Raw genomic sequence first — 23,915 nt, forward strand, 5'->3', positions numbered from 1 at the left:
AGGCGCTCTATCTTTCTTTTATTCGACCGTGTCGTGTTTACAGAGCCCCTGTCATGGCGTATAGCGGCAGGTTCATGCCCCTTTTTTAATCCGCGCACCATCTTAAGGATGCCCCGAGTGTTGCAATTAATAACAGCGAACATGACCGGTATATGAGCCGTAACAGCGCGTCCATTTTCTAATAACAGCGGCCTTTGATCTTAGTGATGGCTGGAGACTGTAGCCTGGGGGTGAAGAGGAAAGGCTACATATACATACTTATATACATACTCGATATATATACATTCTTGAATATACAAAACGAAGAAATGCCTTGTAAGGGAATAAGAATAACGAGAAACGGCGAGCGCGAGCGCATCCTTGGCATCACCGCAGATGACCTTGCATGTACAAAACCAGTGCACGCCATTTATCGATGCTGAATGATTGATTTACAGATATAATATATAGTTTTTGCCCAAAACACGGTATTATACGATAAACATTAATTCCTGCTATAATCTATAGCCACGTAGCTTATATATAAAAAAACAAAACAAAAAAAAAACATGGTGGTTCTCTTGCTTAGAGCCAGGCGCACACTATGCAGTGTTCATCTCAGAAGTCTGTATTATAAAAGTAACCCGGGGGGATATTATGCGGTAGGCCATTTTCGGTGTCGGACGTAACCATTGGCATGGCAACGCCGATAACGTGTCTGCAGACATCTCCAGTTCTGCTGGCGACAACTACATCAGGCCTATTAAAAAAAACATATATACACGACTAATTTATTGCACATTATATACATTTTTTTGCTCCTCATCAACCCTGCGGTTATTGTTCCAGCTTTTTTTCCCCTCTTGCCTGGTGTTTACATGTGAGGAAATCAATGTTTTCTGCTTTGGCATTGAGGGGAAAAAGCCCATGCTGCACCCGTGGGAGGCATTATACACAAACACCATCCATTTGGCCAAATGAAATGGCTGTTAAGATTGTAAAAGCAAGGCAGCAGCACCAAGCAGGATTATCTGTTTAATGTTTGGTACAGATGTATTATCTTCCAATAACCACATCACCGAAAGCTCCGTAAAAAGAGAATAATTGCTCACTCTCGAGTATGTTGTTATTTTCAAAAAACCAACCTGCTGATAAACACGTTTATGTTGTTTACTCTCATACATACACCTTTTTTTAAAATAAGCAAACACAACTTGTAATTTGGTGATTGCAAAAAAGCTTCCTAAGCCAACATACTATGTCAAAAGAACCATGAGCTATTTAATACTGATTAGATAATACACGTGAGTAAAATATCAATGGAAATATTGGAACTGTATAATTTTAGTTTTTACAAATAAGAGAACTTGTTCATTTTTACACACATCCGCTATATTGGTATTTGCCGTCTTTTAACAATGTATAAATGTCAATTCTTTTGGCCATGTTTAGTCTGCATGTTTTAATGTAATTCAAGAAAGTCAGTACTTAAAATGTCAATTATATATTGGGTTTTTTTTTTTCAGTTAAGGAAAACATAGACCTTGTTTGTATACTCCACATAAACACTCATATATGATTCATACAATGTAATGCTGAACATGTTTAATCACTATATAATAACTATATTGACATCGGTACCTGCTTTATTCCTGCTTTATTTATTGCGGTTGCGACAGTGCAGCATAGTACTCTCATTTGAAATAAAACTCGTTCATTCAAAATAATTCAAATAAGTGAAAAGATATTATTTTAATTTGCTTTTAGCTTTTTTATCTTTCTATATATGTATCGTGTTGTATGGAAATATAGTGTTGTGGCAAAATAATGATGATGATGATAATAACAATGATAATAATGATACTAATACTACTACTAATAGTAATAATAATAAACAATTGTTCCTTACAGAAAATTGTGAAATCATGTTATATTTGATATGATGGCTGTAAAAACCTTTTATGCATAGTGAGAGAAAAGTTGGCAGAAAACAGATACATTTGCTTGCCAGAATATCATTAGGGGAGTGGTGCTGTTTTAGCCCATAGTTCATCACATCTATAAAGCTGCTCTTGGTATTTCACAATCATTGCTCTGAGCTCTAATGCAATATATAAGGTAGAATGTGGTAATTTTGTAAATGAATGCACTGGCACAGGAGGTGTTTTGTATGCTGGCTGTTAATAGGGGTGCAGGTGTCCTTGGTGAGTAGCATGAGGGGACAGTGACCCTCTTATGGAAAATGGAACAGAGGAAGAGTGTGTGTGTGTGTGTGTGTGTGTGTGTGTGTGTGTGTGTGTGTGTGTGTGTGTGTGTGTGTGTGTGTGTCTGTGTTCCTGTCAGAGAGAGAGCGACACTTAGGAAGATGGAAGTAAGGTAGTGCTCCTGGCACAGGAAATGTATTGTTAGATGGTCTATAAGGGACCTTTTTATGGTATTGATTTATATATTAGTACTGCTCCTTCCGCTTCACATACCTGAGTACTCGTGTACATCTTTCACATTATTTGAGAAAGGACAGGATGTCCTACTACTAGTAAGAGATTAGGCCATGGAGCGCTCTCAAAAAGAGATCTTACATAAACATGAATTTCCAGCTGGGTTCGAAGATTTTCCCCAACCCCCTAAGATGTTTACATGGAGGACAAATAGCTGCTTCCTCACTCTGTCCCACTCCATTCAAACACAATTGACAGAGTAGTACAACGATCCTAATACAGCTGCTTTTGTGCCCAGCTCACTGATTAACCATGCGGCATGGCTGCTGCAGTTATTAGTTTCAAAAGCTGTTTAATCACGTTTCGACGACATCCACTGCATCCTTACCCATTCCTGCACTAGATTTTCCTCATCCTTTTACATCTTTCTAACAGGCCACTGCGGCGACCACTGATTGCTTATCCAAACCACCGCCGTCTCTGCCAATTGATCTCCAAACGATTTTAACGTAAAGGGGGGCGCTGTACTTATTCTTCTCTTTTTTATGAAAGCACTGCGTCAAAGATAAAGAAAATGTCTGGAAGGGAGGGGGACTTTGGGTGGGCTGCACAGTTGAGAGGGCAGCACGGGATTGGTTGAGAGGCTCGTCTCGCTCTGCCTGTCTGCGGAGGAATGGAGCATGGGGTGCTCGATGAATATAAATGAGAACAATGAAAAACATCGACTCGAAAAAAGGATGAGATTTGGTCCCATCTTTGGTCCTATTTGGTACGCCATGTCTTCCTGTCAGAAAGGAAAGGCTCCGTGCCTCACGTTTGCCTTACTCTACGCAACATGAATGAACATGATTTAGTATGTTGGTATACAGGCAGTTTATGAGAAAAACCTATTTTAAAATGGCATTTTAATTGTATTTATTTATTATAAATTATATTTCATAAAATAATTAGGTAGCACTATAGCACTTGTTATTTTATATATATATATATATATATATATATATATATATATATATATATATATATATATATATATATATATATATATATATATAAAATATGTGCATGACTGTATATAATAGCAGCTAGTATTTGTCCTTATTATGTGGTATCCAGCTTATGGGAACTATATTTGCTCCTATTCTCTAGCCATTGCCTAGTGTGTTGACCCATACGGCTCCTGACACAAGATCCCAGGATTTGAACCTTCAATCCCCAGGCTGATGCTACCTATTCTGGGTGTCCCATCTCTCTCAAACTCCTAGCAACCAGTGACTTTGTTTATGTTTGACTTTTTTTTTTTTTTTACTTGATACTTATTTTGTATATATTGTGATCCAAAAAAAAGTACACAATTACTTACCTGCTCATTCACCACCTTTCCATAACAAATTGGGAATGCTGGATTAGAGAGATTTCAGTTACAATATATCTGAAGGATATATGTTGAGATTTTCCAGGCTGTGTTGTGCAGACAAGTGAGAGGAAATAACGTGGTTCCTGTAAAAACTTGGCATGCAGAGTCATTGCCCTCTGATGTTGATTTGGAAGAATGGAGTCCCTGCAGTAACACAGATCCAGACCAAAAATTTTCTGAATTTGCCAGAAATTAAAGACTACCTCGGAATACCCGGGGAAATCCTGTGAGGTGGAATGCTGGTCTGAGTGTTTTAGCACAGAGGGATCTGGCATTCTGTTTTGACCTGCAGTGCAGTGTGCTCCGGCTTCTGTTTCCAGCAGCCTTCTGCATTTGGTTTAACGCACCTGTTAAAGCACTGACCTAGGAAAAAACATGAATTGTTACTGTGTTTGATTTTACAAATAAGAAGATGATGAATTTTTAATTGCAATAAACATTTTAGTGTTTGCGATGTGAAGCATTGTGTAATTCTTTAATGCTGGCAGCAATTAGAGTTACAAAAGCAGAGCGCAACGTCATTGACCATTTTTAAGATGAATTTGTTTTCAGATTATGTCTCCAGATTCATTTCCTCAGGGATGAGATTAGAACAAATGATTAAATGTGATAGACTGGTCTAAGTCTATCTAATATCTCCTCCTGTGAGATCATTTGATACATTTCATAAATATACACATAAAAAACAAAAGGTTTTAAATTAGAGTTGGTTGATGAATTTAGTACCATTAAACATTTGTTATACTTTAATATAGTATGACATAGTGTGATCTTAGCTTTAGGATCTAGCTGTCAGATTGTAATTCTCTGTTTTTGAGCATACTTTTAAGTTACAGTCAGTAGACAATTAGAAAGTTATGTGTTAAATCATAGTAGATTAGGAGTACAACCAATCATTTGTTATTGTCTTCCTATTTTTATTGCATAAATGCTAAGACTAGCCCAATACACATTATTTATTAAATGTGCCATATTAATTAGGGGTGATTAAATTTAGATGCATCCAAATCAAAAGGAGGGCAATCTCAGTTCTGGGAAATCTGGGTCACTAGGAAAAAAAAGTGCTTGTGCTAATTTATGGTTAGAGTTAGGCCATGGTATCTTGAAACAATGCTGAGGATGAAATCAGGCAAACAAATATCATCCTTATAATTGCAAAGTATAATTTTAGGTTCTCATCCTTCTTTTTCATTTTTGCAGTTTGATTAGACTTGGTTAAATCCCAAAACAGTAACACGTGTGTTTTGTTTTTTAAGATCTGCACAGATTAAGCTTCTCCCACTTATTGATACTGTAGACAGCCTGGCGATGCTAAAAGGATTACCACAAGACAATTAGATAATTAAGAGACTGTTAAACCAACCCAATTATTAATGCTAATCCAAACACCATCCCCACTTACATCCCAAGCTATTCATGCTGCTGACCTTCCTGAGTCAAGCATCTTTTTTTATCCCACTGACACAATCCCTCACGGCTCTTTCTGGTGCCAGTGATGCTTTGGCAGTATTACATTTGTGACCCTTTCTCCCAAACCCAAATACACCAAGCTTCTTTCTATTGTCTCACTTTTTGCTTCAGCGGTGCATGTAGTGCATAATTAATTGTATTCCGACTATCTACTATTATTTTTGCCAGCAGTATTTGGCCAGTATTTTAGCTTGCCCAAAAGAATGACTGCTAAAGATAAATAACTCTTCCAGAACACCAATCCAATCTAATGTACCCGTCTTGTGGGAGAAGGCATGGATTAATAGCAGTTGGATATTTCGTGTGTCCTCAAGCAGCTATAGTTGGTGGATACAATGTCATGTTAAAGTCAGAGCACTGAGATATGCACATAGAGACTCCACTGACCTGAAAAAGAAGCTTTACACACATCATCAGTGGTCTTTTCTAGGCTTGTATGTCCTCTTTTCTCACTGTTTTGCTTTTTTTTTTTTTTTTTTTTTTTTACAATAGTTCTCAAACAATAGATCTCTAACTGTAGGACTCTACTTGCCTCCAAGCTCTTACCATGCAGGGAATTGTAAATAATACATTTGTGTAAATAAATGCATAAGGCATCACTGTTTTGTGACCTTTTTTTGTGTGTAATTTGCAAATTAACAGAGCAAAATTTGTGTGAAAGATATTTAGGTTACAGTTAAGAAGCATGCAGGGTTAGCACTGGTAACCCATGGTTAACCATTAGGAAATTGAACAAGTCCAGAGTCCTGCTTTTTCTAAATTATATATCCTTCATTTGCGATCTGTTCGGTCTCCAAAACAAGCCCAGTTTCAAAACGTTGCAGTTGTTCTTTATAAACCAAATTATATTTATATTACTTAACAAGTCTGTTCTTTACTTTTTGTCTTTTTTGATTTATGCAAAATACAAATTTGGTTATATTCAGAGTTTATGTTAAAAGTCTAGGTACAAGAGTTTATGTTTAAATAGAGATGTTTATGTGTAGACATGTTAAAGTTTAACCTTGATCTTTAAATGCTAGAAATATATATTTGGGAAATATTTAACCAAACTATGCTGTGTTGCATGTTTTGGGTCGTTACTAAAGCTAGACCTTTAGCAAAACACTTTTTTGGTCGACTGCTGTTGAGCCCACTGATTATTTTTTTTTATTTCCAAATGAGCTACTGATATGCTGAATAAATACATGTTTGATAGAAGAGACATTATTTGGATCGTGTTTGACTTGAGATGCCATAGCCTTATTTTTCTTATTTTTATTTTTCAGAAGAAGGAGAGTACTTTTTGAAAGTGCTGATTCCCAGCTATGCTGCAGGCTCTATCATTGGCAAGGGAGGACAGACCATTGTACAGCTACAGAAAGAGACAGGTGCAACTATCAAGCTGTCCAAATCCAAAGACTTCTACCCAGGTGAGTAGCCCAAATATGTCAGTTCACCATCATCATTATATATACACATACAAAGTGAATACTTTGTCTCCCATTTCAGCATCAACATGCATACTAGCATATTAGGCAAAAGAACACTGTTGGTTCACTCACCCTCTTGGTTATAGATTTTGTTTCATGTATAAATGTTGTTTTAACTAAGGACTACAATGTGGCCTTCTCCAAAGAACTCAGCTTCATCCTCAATGAAAATCATATGAGAAGGACGTAATCTTTGGCATGTGGCCACCGCACATGGCCTTTATCGAAGCTCAGGTTGCACAGCGTGGCAGATCAAGACAAGTGAGGATGCAGACTGTAGTTTAGAAGGAGAAAATACGTTTTAGGATGTAGATTGTGATCTTTTATTCCTGAGAATTCACTGTTATTTATTGTACAGTCGGTATTATAATCAGTGGATATTGCTGTTCTTTTTATGTGAGGAATATATACCGTTTTGGATTAGAATATTCTAAAAGGAAGTGAGGAGTAGTGGGGGGCTTTTGGGCGCCTTCTTAAAAGAGCTTTGTGCTACTCACTTGTCCTGCCATGGTTGCTGTGACCAACAGTGCACCTCTGTCGTTTTCGCCCCGAGACCCACAAGAACAGAGCAGATGCCAGATCCAAGACACCTCTCCACAAAAGAAAAGCTGTATGTCCTTGCACTCTGCTTTGTCATCTTTGAGTGCTGTAATGTTCCAGTGTTTTGACTGGTGTTGTTTAAATGGCTAATTAAATACAGGCTGATAGATCTAGAGATAAATTGAAATGCGTAGGGTAGCATTTTCCCAAGGAGATGAATGCAGTGGTGCTGTGTTGGTTTGTTGGAATGGAGTCTTGTGTGTGTGTGTGTGTGTGTGTGTGTGTGTGTGTGTGTGTGTGTGTGTGTGTGTGTGTGTGTGAGTGGAGGGGGGGGGGGGGTGCTTCCTCTGCAGTGAAGGGGGCATCTGTATGGAAATGAGCATGAGCTTTTCCTTGGATACAAATCAAAAGATCCACCTGCTGTGAGTAAGGGGGGAGGCTTTTTTGCTTAGAAGCAGTGTCCGGCATTCCTGATTCAGTCAGATTTGAAACCTCTCAACGGAAGGACTACTATCCCTCACCAAAGACTCTCTTCTTACTTCATCTTGGCTAAGTGCCCCAGCAGCATTTAATTCAGAGGCAATTAGCTGGCTACAGCAGTATTGGTCTGCAACTGGCCAGCATTCATTATTGCAGGAGAAAAGATTTATTAGATGCTTTAACTCTGAATATAGGGTTGTATAAGGTTTACTAGGAAAGGACACTCATAATTAACAGTGACTTTCTGCCTGAGCCTACTCATCCCCAACTACCAAAAAGTAGCAATGTCATAAAGTCAATATAAAAAATTATAACAAAGTGTTACTGTAATGATAACTTGGTGACAATACAGTAACAACATTATTTTTTACATTAATAAGTAAATATAAGTGTGTGTGTGTGTGTGTGTGTGTGTGTGTGTGTGTGTGTGTGTGTGTGTGTGTGTGTATGTATATATATATATATATATATATATATATATATATATATATATATATATATATATATATATATATATCATATATATATATATATATATACATATATATATATATATATATACATATATATATATATACATATATATATATATATATATATATATATGTATATATATATATATATATATATATATATATATATATATATATATATATATATATATATATATATATATATATATATATGAGAATATATGCAGTTATCTGGCAACATTATCATTAGGTTATTAGTAATTAATTTTGTGTTATTAAATAATATTATGTATTGTTGTATAATAATAACTGCCAACAGTAACTACCATTTCTGAAAATGTATGTGACTCAAAGTAAAGTCGTAATTTATATGAAAAATTTTTTTTATTAGAACTGACTGACATATCACTTCTTTTTTATGGTAATGTCTCCTTAAATATATATATATATATATATATATATATATATATATATATATATATATATATATATATATATATATATATATATATATATATATATATATAAAATATAAATAAAATGCATGGTATGTAGCATGTTGTATTTTTATAATTTTATGTGTTTATGTGTATTATATTTCTATAGATGACGCTGTTGACACTGCAGACATTTATTAGTTTAACATTCTTTCACATAGCTTTTCAATTCCCTAAAAAAGTCATAAGGAAGATTTAGCTAAAACATGCATTACATATTACATAGAATATGAGAACAATAAGAAAAGGATTATAAAGCTGATAACATTGCCTGCTGTATTCATTACTTACACACACACACACACACACACACACACACACACACACACACACACACACACACACACACACACACACACACACACACACAACCTTATTAGATTTGAGTCAATGTCTAATATGTGAACCCCCATTTTGAGAGTTTTTTAAATATTTTTTTATTTAAACAATAATTATGGTAAGATATAACTGATATTCAGTACATAAAAAAAAGTCTAAATTAAAAAGCCTAAAGTAATTACAAGGCACATAAAACTATTGGTATGAATATTAATGTATTTAATTACACCATTCTATGACAACAAAATAACACCGAGCGAGGTGGGCGAATGAGTGAGTCATTGAGTGAAGGAGTGAGTGTGTGGGAGAGAGAAAAATTAAATGATCCTTACTAATGCTGGATACACAGGTGTTTGCTGCTTTTGCCAGTGATATCAGGTCAGAGTTGGAGTCGGCAAGCTCACAGACGATAGCATGATGATAGTATGTACTAGCATGGCACTATATATTCTTCATTCCTCTTAGTTATGTAAAATACTTTAATTAGTACAATTAGAAAAAGGCGATGGATATAAGAGATGTTATCTGTCAAAAGTACCTCTGTTGTGCTCACATTGGATAATTCATAGAGCTTATTTGTATTTTTCCAATTTTCTGTAATTGTTGAGCTTACTCAGATGCAGCAGCATGTAGTCAGACAGCACATCCCTGCTCACTTAGGAGACAACTAGACGCTTTTTGTGACGATGTTAGGCAAAAGTGACTGTTGTCCAAAACCCCTGACACACATGGATTAAAACACATTAAATTCATATTGCATCATCCATTTCTTAAAGATTAAGTCGAGCCTCGTCCCGTACTGAGCAGTGTGTTTATTATTTTAGGCCATCCAGATCCTGTGTTCTGCTCCTGTGCCTAGAGCAGAGCAGTGTGCGATATTAAAGCTTTATTTTAATCCTGCACAATGATTGTGGTTTTCAGTAGCTAATTCATAGGCAACAGCTCAAAACCCCCTTCTCTCTCTCTCTCACACACACACACACACACACACACACACACACACACACACACACACACACACACACACACACACACACACACACACACACACACACACAATCATCCCTCCCCCATTGCATTATCGACATTGTTGATTTCTCCGCTGTAATCTTCTTATGTCTAAAGCTTCTGACTAAAAGATGAAAAGCCACAATGTCACATATCTGGCCTGGAAATTAGATGCCTGTATTTTTCCTTCCTGTTTCTCTGTCCTACCCAGATTTGTTTGTTGTTCATTTGATGTTGTTTAGCTTTAGTTTTATGCACAATGCTGAGATGTGAGGCTCTTTTGTCTGCCATTTAATTTGTGACAGCACAATCAACTGAATCATCATTATTAGACGTTATCAATTTCGAAAAAGGAGCAGTCCTGCAGTAACTGGTAGGATTATTAACACGGACTCAAGAGGATGCTTATATGCTGTAGAAAAGCTTTAAGCTTGGAGTTGTTTGTGCTTAAACAAGTATATTATGCTACACCAAACCGCATTAGGCCTAAGAAAGCTTAACTAATGAGATTTTACAGTCAGAGTATGATGAGACTGTTTAAATTGCCTGCCATATTTTATATATGTAGCAAGAGCCTTGCTAATCAGTTTAAAAAAATCCAGAAAATATTGTGATATACGGAGGCATCTGATTTACTTAGTATTATTGTTATTTAAGTGTGTAAAAGCCACATTGTTTGAGAAGGCTTGTCAGGGAACATCTGGGGCCTGGCCGAGTGTCTAGAGGAGAAACGAGATTCCCTTAGTTTCCCGTGGCTTTGTTTTCTTTTCCATGTGACGTTATACAGGCTGGCCGCTGCCTCAGTGATGCCCTCAGTGCCAGTCAGTGCCTGAGACCCCCATGTTCAACTAGTCCTTACACAGAGTGGCGCAGATTAGACTCTCCTTAGAGACAAGAGACTGATAGTGATTATGATAACTATTACATTGACTAGCATGATGTCCTAGCAACACCTCTCAGACTGCTGTTTTGTGCTCACTGAAGAAGGATTTTTTTTTTGTCTTGTGATCACTCGAATGTGAAATCGCAGTTTTAACATGCCATGTACTCTCCTTAGTTAAGGTCACTCCATCTGTCCCTTCTCCACTTTGCTGTCTGCTGAGGTCTCAAGGGAGCTGTACCTTTTCTGCCCAAATGTAAAGCCTTTCAGTCAATTTAAATGAAAAGCCACGATGGGAGCTGCCATAAATACATTGATGCAGATTTTAGACAGAGGATCAATCGTGGAAAGTTAGAGCGATGCCTCCTTCGACACACTCAACCACCAGCTCAAACCCTCCCTTATGTGCGCACAATACAAATAGTATTGATCTGTCCTGAAGCACTCGCTTCTTGAAATGAGATTTTGGCTAAATGCACCACAGAGAGAAGAGAGAGACAGACAGACAGAGAGAGGGAGAGGGAGCGAGAAAAGAGAAAAGTCCAATCCACTCTCTGTGTCTTTCTTTCAGATTTGCCTCAGTCTTTCCCATTTGTCCAGCTGGTCCCCTGCCTTAGTCATTTTGATAATTCACACCACAGTCCTTGCCTTACTGTCTGCAATACTCGCCACAATTCCTTTCAAATGAATCCACAGCTGACAGGGTGACCTTCTCCTGCAATATTAAAAATCATCTTCTGACTTTCCAAACACATAATCAATCTAAAGAAAAAAGAACCTTTTAAATTTGTATTGTATTGTGTAGGTAGTGCGTTGCCAATTTCCTTAGCTACAATACAATATTTAGCATCGGTAATTAGTTTAACTTATAATTAGATAGAATAGACCTTTCATGGATCCTGTCATATTTGGTCTTAGGGCATCAGTTAACAGGATGGCATCATTAGATAAGGCATCAAAAGATAACAAGCACAGGGGCTCAGTATATTGTCGACTGTGTCCCGAATTAGAGGGGGAGGATGGAGAGATACAGTCAGCAGGAGGTCTTGGATTATGGGCCAGTTTTATGTGTGGAGGTTCAAAGATAGGAGAGCCTCAATCCTTCCTTTGTGGCATGCATGACAATGGTTTGAGCCAGCTGTGCTATCTTCGTATTGTTACAAAACAGCCACGTGCTTTATACATCATCCTCTGTTTGTGCACAAAAATGCCTGAAATTAACATTTCCTGGAAATACCAAGAGTAATTTGTTTGAAGCAAATTAATAAAGTGTTTTATTACCGATCAGTTTCTAAATTACCCATGATTGTCTATTGTGTTTGTTGTGACAAAGACACAAAGGTCATGAAAGAAAGAACGAATAACAGAAGGAGGAGAGGAGTGATTGAAGATCCCGTAATTTGAATGGTCAGCGGTTGATCTGAAATGTATAGGACAATAAAGATTAGGCCACTTTTAATGACAATAGATCTTTTGACATCACTGACCGCACAGGTCCTTGAGACTGGGGGGAGGGGCAACCAGGCTGGCCTCCCATCTGCTCTCAGAGGTGTGTGTCTGAGTGCGAGACATCAAGAGAGACATGCAGGCGCGGAGAAAAAGTGAGCAAATGGAAAGTAAAAGGTAATATGCTATTGGGATTCCACAAGGAACATTTTTATTTGAGTGTGCAAATGCAATTACTACATACTACTTAGCGTGCTATACTGCACACTCAATAAAACTGAAAGATATTATATAAAACCATGCTAAGGAATATAAAAAGTTTGGGTCTGTTGCATAACCAGGCTAGCTTCTACATATATTGTCTCTTTTTGGGAGCGAACATGAGTTGATGACTACATCCTGAGGAGAAAGCCACCTACCTCATATTCGCTGGGGTTTCTGATGAGCTCGTCAGTAAATCTGTTCAATCCCCCACTGTGCTCAGGAAAGCAGGGACTTGACGAAATGAATTAATAAAATAATGTGTTTACTTTTCACTAAAAAGTTCTTGCTGATGAGTCTAACACACACCAGTGCTGTCATATGGACTACCAATCAAAGAAAATAGTTAATAGTGAAATGTGTTTAAATGCAACTATAATATAGTTACTATAATTACTATAATGAAGAGGCTGTTTAAAGGACCCACAATTGCTAAATTCATCTTAATCTTTATTAGCCATTTTAATTTTGGTTATTTGTTTATTTCATTAAAAAAAAAAAAAAAAAAAGATTTTACTTAATTTTATGTATATTTTATGGAGCAGGAATTATTGAAAAATTATTTACTGCAGTTTATATAATTTGTATGTGGTACTGTTATCTGTTTAAATGTTGAGACTAATCGTATCCCGGTGTGAAAACATTATTAAATTCTGTCATAGATTTAAACACCTATTTAAAAAAAACTAACAATAGAAGAGTTCATCTCTACATCATGCCGACAGTCTACAACAGATTTGTCTCTGAGTTGACTAAAGCAGTTGGGAATCCTATAATAACGTGCTGAGGCTGATCCCATATAAGTGGGCTCATACTGGTTTTTTTGGTGCAGATATGCAGAGGGGGGCTCTTCTTTACACATCCGTCTTCACACGCCTCTCCTTCTCCCACACAAAGGCGCTTTGTTTGCATGCATAAAAAGTCACCTCGGAGATGCGAACTAAATTGACGTCTCCAGAGGCGAGAGGTCCCCCTCTATCCTAATCGTCCACCATCTCTCTCCTGTCTTGGTGTTCCACCACAGAATCTAAGGGAAATGGCGTGTGGCTGCATCACTCAGCTGCAGGATGGATGCATGATTCTGAAGTCTGTTCACGTAGAGAGGCCCTGTTATTTTAAAGCCAATCATAGAGCAGCAGGGCTGCCTCCATTTTGAAGTATAGAGACGAGAGCCAGTAATTAATGTCTCACTGTACTTAAATTATTTGAAATGTAGCAAAAAGGTGTTGTTGCAATTATTTATATGTTAAGTATGCATTGATAATAGTTTATATCTTATATTAAATTATATTTAGGCACATAAAATATTGTATAATGGACATTTCAAACATTGTCTTTCTCAGTAGATGCAATAACATAATTCTACCCCCGAGACAAGAGTAATATAATTAATTTACTTATTTAATAAACAGTGATATAGACTGTTTGTATTTAAACGTGTTATATGCATATTCAATATTTAGCATTTGTGTTATTTGGTTTTTTTAGCAAATCAGTTGTAAAACACGCCACTCAAGTATTATAGCTTTTAACCAAAAAAGATACCTATTACAGAAGCTTCAGTGTGAAAGCTTTAGGCACAGTGTGACAGGTCGTACAACAGCGGCCTTTTTGCAGATATTATTCTTTGAAGGCAGAATAATTACCTGACTGCAAGCTTTGATGAAAACCAAATACAACTATGCTAATCAGGCCATCTGCTTGCCAGCCCTTTTTGGCCTGTGCTTGGATAGATCACTCTGCAATCGCAGGATTCAGGGGTCTAAAGCGCCATTCTCTGATTGCAGATTCATTACAGTGACATTCAGGCTCTTTCGGGTACTGTACCAGTCACTCCCATTGGATAATATGTTTATGAATGCTTAATCATTCCACAGCTATATCTTGGTTTCAAGCATGTATTCCCAGGCATTCGGGGCTTTAACTAAGAAAACCCACTACTTCAGTCCAGGACAATGGACAGCTGCATTGTGTCTTGCAGGGGCCACCTTTCTTTTTAAACCCCAATGTGGTGAGCTGCCACAAAGAGGAGCATTGAGGGCAAGCGGTGGGTTTCTTTTGGAGCAGACCCAGCCTCCTAGCATAAGGGACAAAGCTCCCCCTCTGTGCCCCCACAGCTCCCTAAAAAGAGACTGAGTTCCGCAGCTGCCTCCTCACCCCTCCCCTTAATTTCTCTAATCCTCACTGAATGACCCCACAACTCTCTTTCTCTCTATCTCTCTCTCTTTCTTTCTGGTCTAGCACTCTGGCTTTCTCTTACACGCCCACAAACATCCCCCATATCCTACCTCTAGCCCATTAGGCTTTAATGATTCATTTCGCTTTCGGACAAGAAAGCCGTCAGCTGTCGGAACGTCGCCTTCAACATGCAGGCTGTGCACTTCACATAATTGCAACATATCAGCCAATGCTAATTATCTTTGACCCCACAGTAATGCCAATGTTTGCTGTGTTTATGTATGGTTCCTTATAAGCCTAAGAATGCAATGCCTTGCACTGATGAAATGGCTTTGCTGGAAAACCTATTATTTGAACAAATAATGCCAGAGATTTTGTAGGTTTTGCTGGACATCTAGGTGTTGTGAGTGTGAAGGGTGGCAGCAGCAAGACTGGGCAGCACAGCTGTTGTTCAAGTCAGTATAGCAGGCCTTACATGAGAATTGGAGAGGGTTAATGTCTGTTGACACCTGATCTTTTTGTCTTACTGAGGTTTTTGTGTAGAGACAGAGGAGAGAATGCAAGCATCGTGTCTTAAGCACAGGGTGTAATAGGATGAAGCCTGAATAAAAGTTTCGAGCTTGTTATTTGATGCCTTTAAAGCTCATTTTTGCTAATTGTGATGTCATATTTCCCGTGTATTTTTAAAACAAATATTTTCACTAGGCTTAAAATGTTTGTTCATATTGGAAAACAGCATTGCAACATCACAGCATGTCTTTCGTTCCAGCGAGAGCATATGGTTCTGCCCTTTCAGACACGAGAAGCTGTAGACACAAAGGAGATTGCTAATTGCTATTTTGCAGATTGCTAATTGCTATTTTCTTACCAAGCCTTTATCAGATTCATTCAAATGCCCCCCAAAAACGTCCAGCAAACACAGCAAAACTAGGGCTCTTAGAGCAAAATGAGAGCAATGTGAACAATAAAGTTTAGCTCAAAGGCAAAGAAGCGACAAAAAATGGTGTCTTTTAGTTTCGAATACTCATCCCTACTACATAATGGCTGCTGTTATTCCATATAGGCATTGATGCAGTAGATGAAGAGAGGAAGATAGCTGGCTGCACGTGCATCGTCGGCATAACAGTCAGAGCTTTCAGCCCTCTTTACCCACCGATTCACCTCCCTCTCCCACACAGGGCAGGTGCAGCTGGGGAAGCTTTTCAAAAGCTTTTTTGTCACTAAAAGCTATCGTCTTCTTCAGCCGTCTGGCTTGCTCAGTGTTCTCAGTGCCAAATCTCAGGAAAGAGGAGAAAGGCCAAATTTCACTTGTGAAAAGACTCCTACACTTGTACACTGAGTTAGGAAAGGAACACTTCTGTTCAGTCCCTAATGGGGATGCTCCTCATTCCGAGTGGAGTGCTGTAACTCCTAAGCCTGTCACTTCCTGCTCAGAGCCAGGATGATAACGTATGCATTTTGGCAAGTGCCGTTAAATAAAACTACTCTTGACAGGCAGAGCTGATGAGTGTTTTTTTTTGGTACATTTACCTAGCTCAGCCTGAGGAAGTGTGGTCCAAATGTTAAGTATTGTGCATCTCTGCAGTTTTTGTCTGCGAATGCACAGAGTTTTCACCCTGATGGCACCCTCCGGCTCTTTGGGGCTGGATAATGACTGTACCTACATACCAGCTGAGGTCCTACTATCTAATAGCACATTACACAGTGTTTGTCCAGGCACTGACACAGTGTGCATGGTCCTCCTGGGACAGGTTGGTTCTCATGCATGTAATTAGGCACATTTTCATGCTCAACATTCAATGCAATAGCAGGACAAGGCTAAAGATCTTTAGCCTGGGTTTCTGGTTGTTTGCTTGGCTCCACAACCTCATTGGCTCACTGAAATTCCAGATGTACAAAATAAGGAACAGATTGTGTGTATGATGTAAAACAGCAAGCATTCTCCAGTCACTATGGATATAAGGTCACTGTTGAAGGAAAAGCTGGGGTGAGTAATGCAGGTCTCAAAAACGAGCAGGCTCAGGACGCATACACATTTTGGTTACAATGATCTCACTCCCAATGGTCCAAGGACTACATCTGCTGATTAGAGGACCTAAGGGGGACTGATCCAGGAGGAGAAGGCAGAGGTGGACCTCATCGAGCAGAGACTTTTCTGATGAAAGAACAGACTGTAAATGGAAACCTGGCTCAGAGTTTAGAGATGCTGGAAGGTTGTGATAAAGAGCCAGAGCTTTGTACTGGCTCTCTCCGCCAGACTGGCTCCCTTTTCTAGCCTCATGTGCATGACTCACTTCAAGTCCAGATCCAGAATAGAGAGAGAAAGCAAAAATTGCTGGACTTGATATGAAAAGAGTGGCCCTGCTATTTAGCCTGCTTTCGAAACAGAAAAGCTTGTGCCAATGATAAAGTCTGGCTGTCCCCCAAACGGGCAGTGTTTAGACAACTTTGACAGACTGCGGGTGAGGAGGGACAGGTGTGTGTTGGGTTTGGAGCACTTGTGTGGAACCCAACACCACCACTGGGAAATGCACTCAACAAGCTGAGGACAGCGAGGGAAAGCATAGAGATCCCGCAGAAGTGAAGGAATAGTGCTACTTCCCCACACCCCTCTGCCACTCAGATACTTTCACTCTTATCATGTACACCAGCAGGAATGCTAGCCTTGTACACACCCGGGAAAAAGTTGTTTCCATTTCAAAAGCACAGTGTGTGGCGATGCATCCAACTATTACCATCACAATACAAACAAAGAGTTCCTCTGTTTTGTTTTCTATCTATATGATCAGCAACTGCATGGCTCATAGCATTGCTTTGAAAGAAAAATGTATCACACGTATTATGTTCGTAGTATATCTGTTTTTGGAAGCAAATTAACAACTGCATGATTCTTAGGAAAAGAAGCTCTGAAAATGGTGCTCTAAGTCAGGCACCATGTAGCCTTTTCCTAGTGAAAGGCCTAATTGTACACTATGAAGAAAGAGGAAAGTAGGTTTACAGATAAACATACTTTTGGCACTTCTTTCTTATTTTATTTTGAATATTGTCACAGTCACCTGTGGAGGACACAAAGAAACAGTGATGTGTTTTTCTAGATCGGTCCAGGCTGAAGTAGACAAGTGCAGAGTCTGATCTCTGTTAGCAGGGATCTAAAGGCCCTGGAGGAGGAGCCCAGCTGTGGAGACAGGCAGTGTGAAGAGAGCGTCTCAGCATGTTCCTTCCTTCCTCCTGCACACACACACACACACACACACACACACACACACACACACACACACACACACACACACACACACACACTCACACACACACCACACACACACACTTTTCTGTCACTCCACAACTCAGGCAGACTGCTTCATTATTTATACAGAGCAGGGAGGGATCTTAATTAGGTCGCCTGAGCGCCCTGTGGATTATGATGGGGTACTGGAGTACAGTGAATTAGGGAATGGCTCCTCCTCCTTCTGTTCCATAACCTAATGCCAGATAGTACATCAGTCACTGTCGGAATCAGCTGTGCTGACCAGGAATTCACACCAGCTGCATTTATCATACAAGTCTTCAGAGAACGCAAATAGGCACAGGGATGTGCATTTTGTGTCCATAAAACAAATGTGTTCATGCATTTGTTCATTATATTATTCCCTGTGCACTCAGATAATTGTTCTGTTGTAACCCTTATAAAATAAACAGAGATCATTTGCACTTTGTTATGGTATATAAATGTAAGCAAGTTAACCTGCAGGTGCATGTAACTTTAGGGTCTATAAAACAACACTACCTATAACAAGGAGGAAAGATTAAAGCATGTATGGATTTTACATCTTACCAATGTATCCCTGCACTGTAATAGTGAAGGTTTCATTTGAAGGTTTACTCTACATTTTAGTCATTATCCAGGAACTTTTATAGCAATAAATTAATCAAATGTTGATAAATTAGAATTTATTAGTATACATTTCACAGATGGCACTGCAGATATCTTGAATGCTGTATATGTGTTTACATGACTTACATGACTAGCCTTATACTAGACTAGTATGTAGTGTAGTTTGCACACTTGCACACTTAATAGCACATTTGAATAATTAATTGATGAATAAAGTTAGAAATTAAAGCATATTTAGACACTCAATTATTTTATAATTGGGTCAACTCTTATGAGCAAATCGGAAAGAAAATATAGCTATTTTTCCACATAATACAAATCAGTGATTCCTTAGCCAAGTGTGCTGTACCATATACAAGTATTTTATGCTAAAATTGGCTACCCTTAGATTACTAAGCAGAAATATTAAGTCATCAGTCACCATTTGGGTAATAAATTAAACAGAACATCACAGTGATCTTTAGTAGTGCCTGATAAAATTTCTACAAAATTTGTCCATTGTTGTAACTACTGCTGCTAACACTAGTGTCACATAGAAAATAATAGGGCAGAGTACTATACCCTAAAACAAATATTCTTCAACAAATCTTAACATTTCTATTATCTAAACAAAAGAAAATTTTAACTCTGCACATGGAATTTATTCAGTTAACTTTTTTATTTTATGCGTTGTCTTGAATATGGCAAAGCATTTTGCACAGAAATTTGAAAAAAATAAGCATAGATTGATGAGTTGACATAACAATTCCCATATAATGAATTAAAGTTACCACCCCACATCCTGCATAGAATACTACAATGAAAATGAACAAAGACACTCAGCCAAGGTAGAGCTAGTTCTTTATTCAGATTACAGCCATTCTATACTCGAACCCCTGTCCAGTTGTAAAATACACATACATCTGAGCAAAAGCAAACCCAGTATACCTATGACATCAAACTTAGATTTGTTTCCTGGACTCCCCCCCTTCTAAAATCTGCAAAGCATTTTCATTAGGTCTCAACACTATGCTTTAAAGTCACTTCCTCATTGAGCAATGAGTCACCAAAACACTCACCCAAATTTACATGCTTGCAGGGAAACATCCTTCACATGCCATGTTTTTGCTCACACTTTTAAGTTGCTTGAATAGTAGTTCATATTATATATACTGTATATGTATTTCATGGCTGTTCTGAAAGTATGTTATATGTCTGGACAAGGTTAGGGGATAACTTGCCAAGTAACAGAAAGCGCATGAGGCAGTGGAAAGACAAACTGGATTTATGTTTTGTGTCAAGAATCTATTTTGAAGGAAAAACATTTTTTTCTTTTAAGCATTGCACTTATTTTATATCTCATATTTTTTCTATGACTTTTATGCCTTTCCTTTCTCAATCTGACCATTCTCTGTATTCAAACCTCTCACCAGAGTGTGAAGTCCGTCTTTGGGTGGATGAGAGAAAGAACATGCTTCTGAGTAAAGATTAAGGCAGTTAGACAGTTATGATTATCCAGCTGTTTTCTACCATGGGCCCCAAGTCGACATGATTGTACAGTAGGATCTGTATGGAAGGAGGGATGAGCTGTTGTTGGGAGGGTTCAGGATTGGGTTAAACTGAAGAAAGTCATGAGGAGGTAGGGACCCGAAACCCTCAATAAAACTGACATCACTGAATAGGAATTCACTCTTTCTTCCAAGGCTTTTGTTATTCTTTGGAGACTTTCCTATCCTTCTTGAACTGTTCTCCTTGTATGTTGCATGCGGTAGGAAAACCTGTGCTGCACAAACAAACAAGACAACAAAAAATAAAGGGAGGATCCTTTTTGTCTCTCTTTTAAATTTAGGTCTGCAGTTCAGTCTAGTCAGCTGTGGCAGCGTTTGCATTCACAGGGGAGCACAAAAGTAAACTGACACATTAACTACATGGCTAGTTTTAAAGACACAAACTTTTTTTTTTTTGTGGAAACCATTAGCAGATTTCTTTAACATAATGACATAAGCACATGCATTGCTGCCTTGCTGTCACTGCCTTGCATGCTGCCTCTTTACTTTGAATAATAACACATTACATCATCTGCAGCTGCCCCACAATATTTTCAGGAGGTCTGCCAGTTGCCATGGTGATGGAGCTATGTCATAGTGCCTGGAAAGCCCCCCACAAAAAAAAACAAAAAACAACAACAACCAAACTGCAACGCACATTTGTGTCCCTGTATTAAATGCCCATTTATTACAGGACCCATCTGGTTGGTGACTGCATTTAAGTGGCTTGTGTTGGACGGACAGAAACATGAAGGGTGAAGGCAGTTTTTTCAGTCTCCTTCGCTTTCACAGTACCTCCAGCACACTTTCTCACTCTCTCATGTCTAATTGGAATGTAAAGCCAGGAAACATCTGTAAACTTGTCCAAGGGCAGGGTCCTTGTGCTCCAGAGCCCCTGTGGGCCTTAGTAAGAAGATTCTGAAGATGTCAATCACATTGGAGCCAAAATGTACTCATATATGTGGACTCAATATGGAGACTGTTTCTGGAGCATTCCCTCTGTGGTTTCAGTGACGGACAGCTTTTCCCTTGGTTCCAACAGTCGCTCTCATCCGTTATGCTGCACATGTCAGTGTAATTGGTTATTGAGTTTTCTGTGTGTATATCTGTGGTTTCAGTGCCCTGTCAATCCATGATCGATCCATCTTTCTGACTCCTCCATTGAATTGAAATATGTTGTGATCAGCACTTTTTAAATGACAGTTGTCTTCACTATTCAAGGACTTTTAGGAGCACACTGTGTTTGGAGTTAATGATGTTTATGAAATTTAAGGATGTTTCCTTCTAATGTGTGTGCCCAAAACATGTCTCGGTAAGAAACGTGAATTATACAACGAAAAGGAATCATAATGGTAACATTATTATTTGTATTTCAATTTTTACATCGTTATAGGCCAACTAACTATTTTTCTTTAACTAGTTAGTCATCACTGCTGCCCATCTGAGATTGTAAAGGCCAGAATGGTCAACTTGAGAAGCACAATTTTATCCACTGCATCTTTTTGAATTGCTAACCTCTTTACGCAGTTGAGCATGTTTATTTTTACATAGGCTCATGGTTATGATCCACAGCGGATCATCCATATTCATGATCCACATGAATATGGATGAAATGTTTGATTTGGCACATGTTTTTACGCTGGATGCCCTTCCTAACGCAACCCTCCCAATTTATCCAGGCTTGGGACCGGCACTAAGAGTGCACTGGCTTTGCAACCCTAATGGCTGGGGTTGGTTAATGGGGAAAAAATACAAAATGGCCAGAAAAGGAGCAGGACCAGTTAGGTTTTCTCAGATTTCCAGATATAATGTTGGTTTGGCATTTAAACTTGCAATAACCAGTCAATAAAACCAACACTTTAATGCTATGTCAGTGAAAAGCTCAAAGACACTTTCATATCTTGACTGGTTAAATGACCACGTGGTCCGCATCATTATTTGACCCCCCCCCCCCCCCCCCCCGCTTCATTTACAGAGACAAGAGATTTTCATCTGCAATGGTATTTTCTTCAGAGCTATCTAAATTTAAGTAGAAGTTCAGCAAATAATACAATATCAAGTATATTTACTTAACAAATATCTTATTCCACATTAAATGGGTTTAATAAATATCCAATAACAATTATTTAAGAGCCCTGTGGTCGACTGAATCTACGTTGCATCTTATTTTGTCAAAACTTTAGACTTCTGATTTATTATAATGAGTTTTCAGTTATTCTGACAATATTTGTTCTAAAATGTGTGAATGTTTCTCAGTAGGAAGACTAGAGAAGTGGAGCTTTACAAAGCCTCGTAAGGGAGGAATGTATGACTTATTCGATTATCAATTTTACAAAAGCAATATATATACATACATATGTACATACAGATACACTGGCTGTTTCTAGCTGACTATATAAACCCCTGAACTGGACAATACATTTGTTTAGGCCTTTCCTCATACTTTGCCTGAAGCAGATAATATTTCCTTATGTGTGGGTTACACACATGCTAATGTATATCACATGGGGTTGTAGATAAATATGCTGGACTGTCTCAACTCCTGGAAGGTGCATCCCCTTGAAAGCTGATCCAAAAGTCCACACTGTCACCCGCAGGACTTGTATCTGTATTCAAATTTTATAGCTGAGGTCTATCTTAATGTCTTTTGCACACTCCAGAACACATTGCTGATAGGTTTGCACTCTTTCAATAACTGTAGAGACAAGTTTTGAGATTTAAAGTAAGTAAGTTAAAAGTTTAACCCGTTTTCCAAAATGCATAGTGCACTTCATTGTGCCACTTATGTAGAAGTAGAGGATACCAGCTGACCTTCTCATGCCCCTCAGTGCCATCTAACACACTCACCAAGCCTGCCAAGTCCTTTTATATCAGTCTGTCAAAACATCAACATTCAACAGAGTACTAACATGCTAACTACAATAGCACATTTTATGTTTACATTTAGGAAACTTAAAAGTTTGGCAATGTTTGGCAATGTGTCTATGGTCTTCAACTGTTTCTGACATGGTGTCTCTTTCCAGCACACTCCTTCTCAACTTGCTGCCAAAACAATGGTGATCTATGCTTCACTAATCTGCTTCTCTGATTGGTCCGTCCCAGATTACTCTTGGGCCACCAGCTGTCAGGAGCTTAGCACGGCTTTCTTTTCTTTTTTCATGAACACGAACCATGAGTGTGATATTTCTTCACTTGGGTTTATTTATAGTAGAGCACCATGCAGCGAGGTGGGACCCGACCCAATCACATTCACTGCAGCAAAACAATGGCAGGCTAGAGGAAGTCGGAAGCCCTTACTGCACAGTGCTGATAAGGGCCTATTTGCATCCCACCATCCCAGAGGCCTAGAGAGTTTCTGGCTGAGGATTAGTTTATTGGTTTGTGTCCCTCACTCTAATTCACTTTCTCTCAAGATATCACACACACTCATGTTTGTGCTGGTTATTGTTGTGTTTTTGGAATCTAACCACCATTCTTGGCTGCATTTGAAGCACGGGTTCGTTATACTCTCAAGTACACCATTCATTTTGAAATGCAACCAGAGGCCGAGGGTTTTCGCTGAAACAATAATGAACGTATGAGTCTTAGGATAATGTACTATTTGCTGTACCTACAGGCA

At 38.4% G+C, this 23,915-nt stretch overlaps 1 protein-coding gene across 1 annotated transcript in view; it reads left to right on the top strand.

The window, feature by feature from the left end:
* Window positions 1-23,915, top strand: part of nova2 (NOVA alternative splicing regulator 2) — a 40,636-nt gene that overhangs the window by 1,368 nt on the left and 15,353 nt on the right. The window contains exon 2 of the mRNA XM_083548620.1: window positions 6,573-6,716. Coding sequence (XP_083404746.1) covers window positions 6,573-6,716 — 144 coding nt within the window. The remainder of the gene's footprint in view (window positions 1-6,572; window positions 6,717-23,915) is intronic.

The sequence above is a fragment of the Silurus aristotelis genome (assembly GCF_946808225.1).
Source record: "Silurus aristotelis genome assembly, chromosome: 8".
NCBI lineage: Eukaryota > Metazoa > Chordata > Actinopteri > Siluriformes > Siluridae > Silurus > Silurus aristotelis.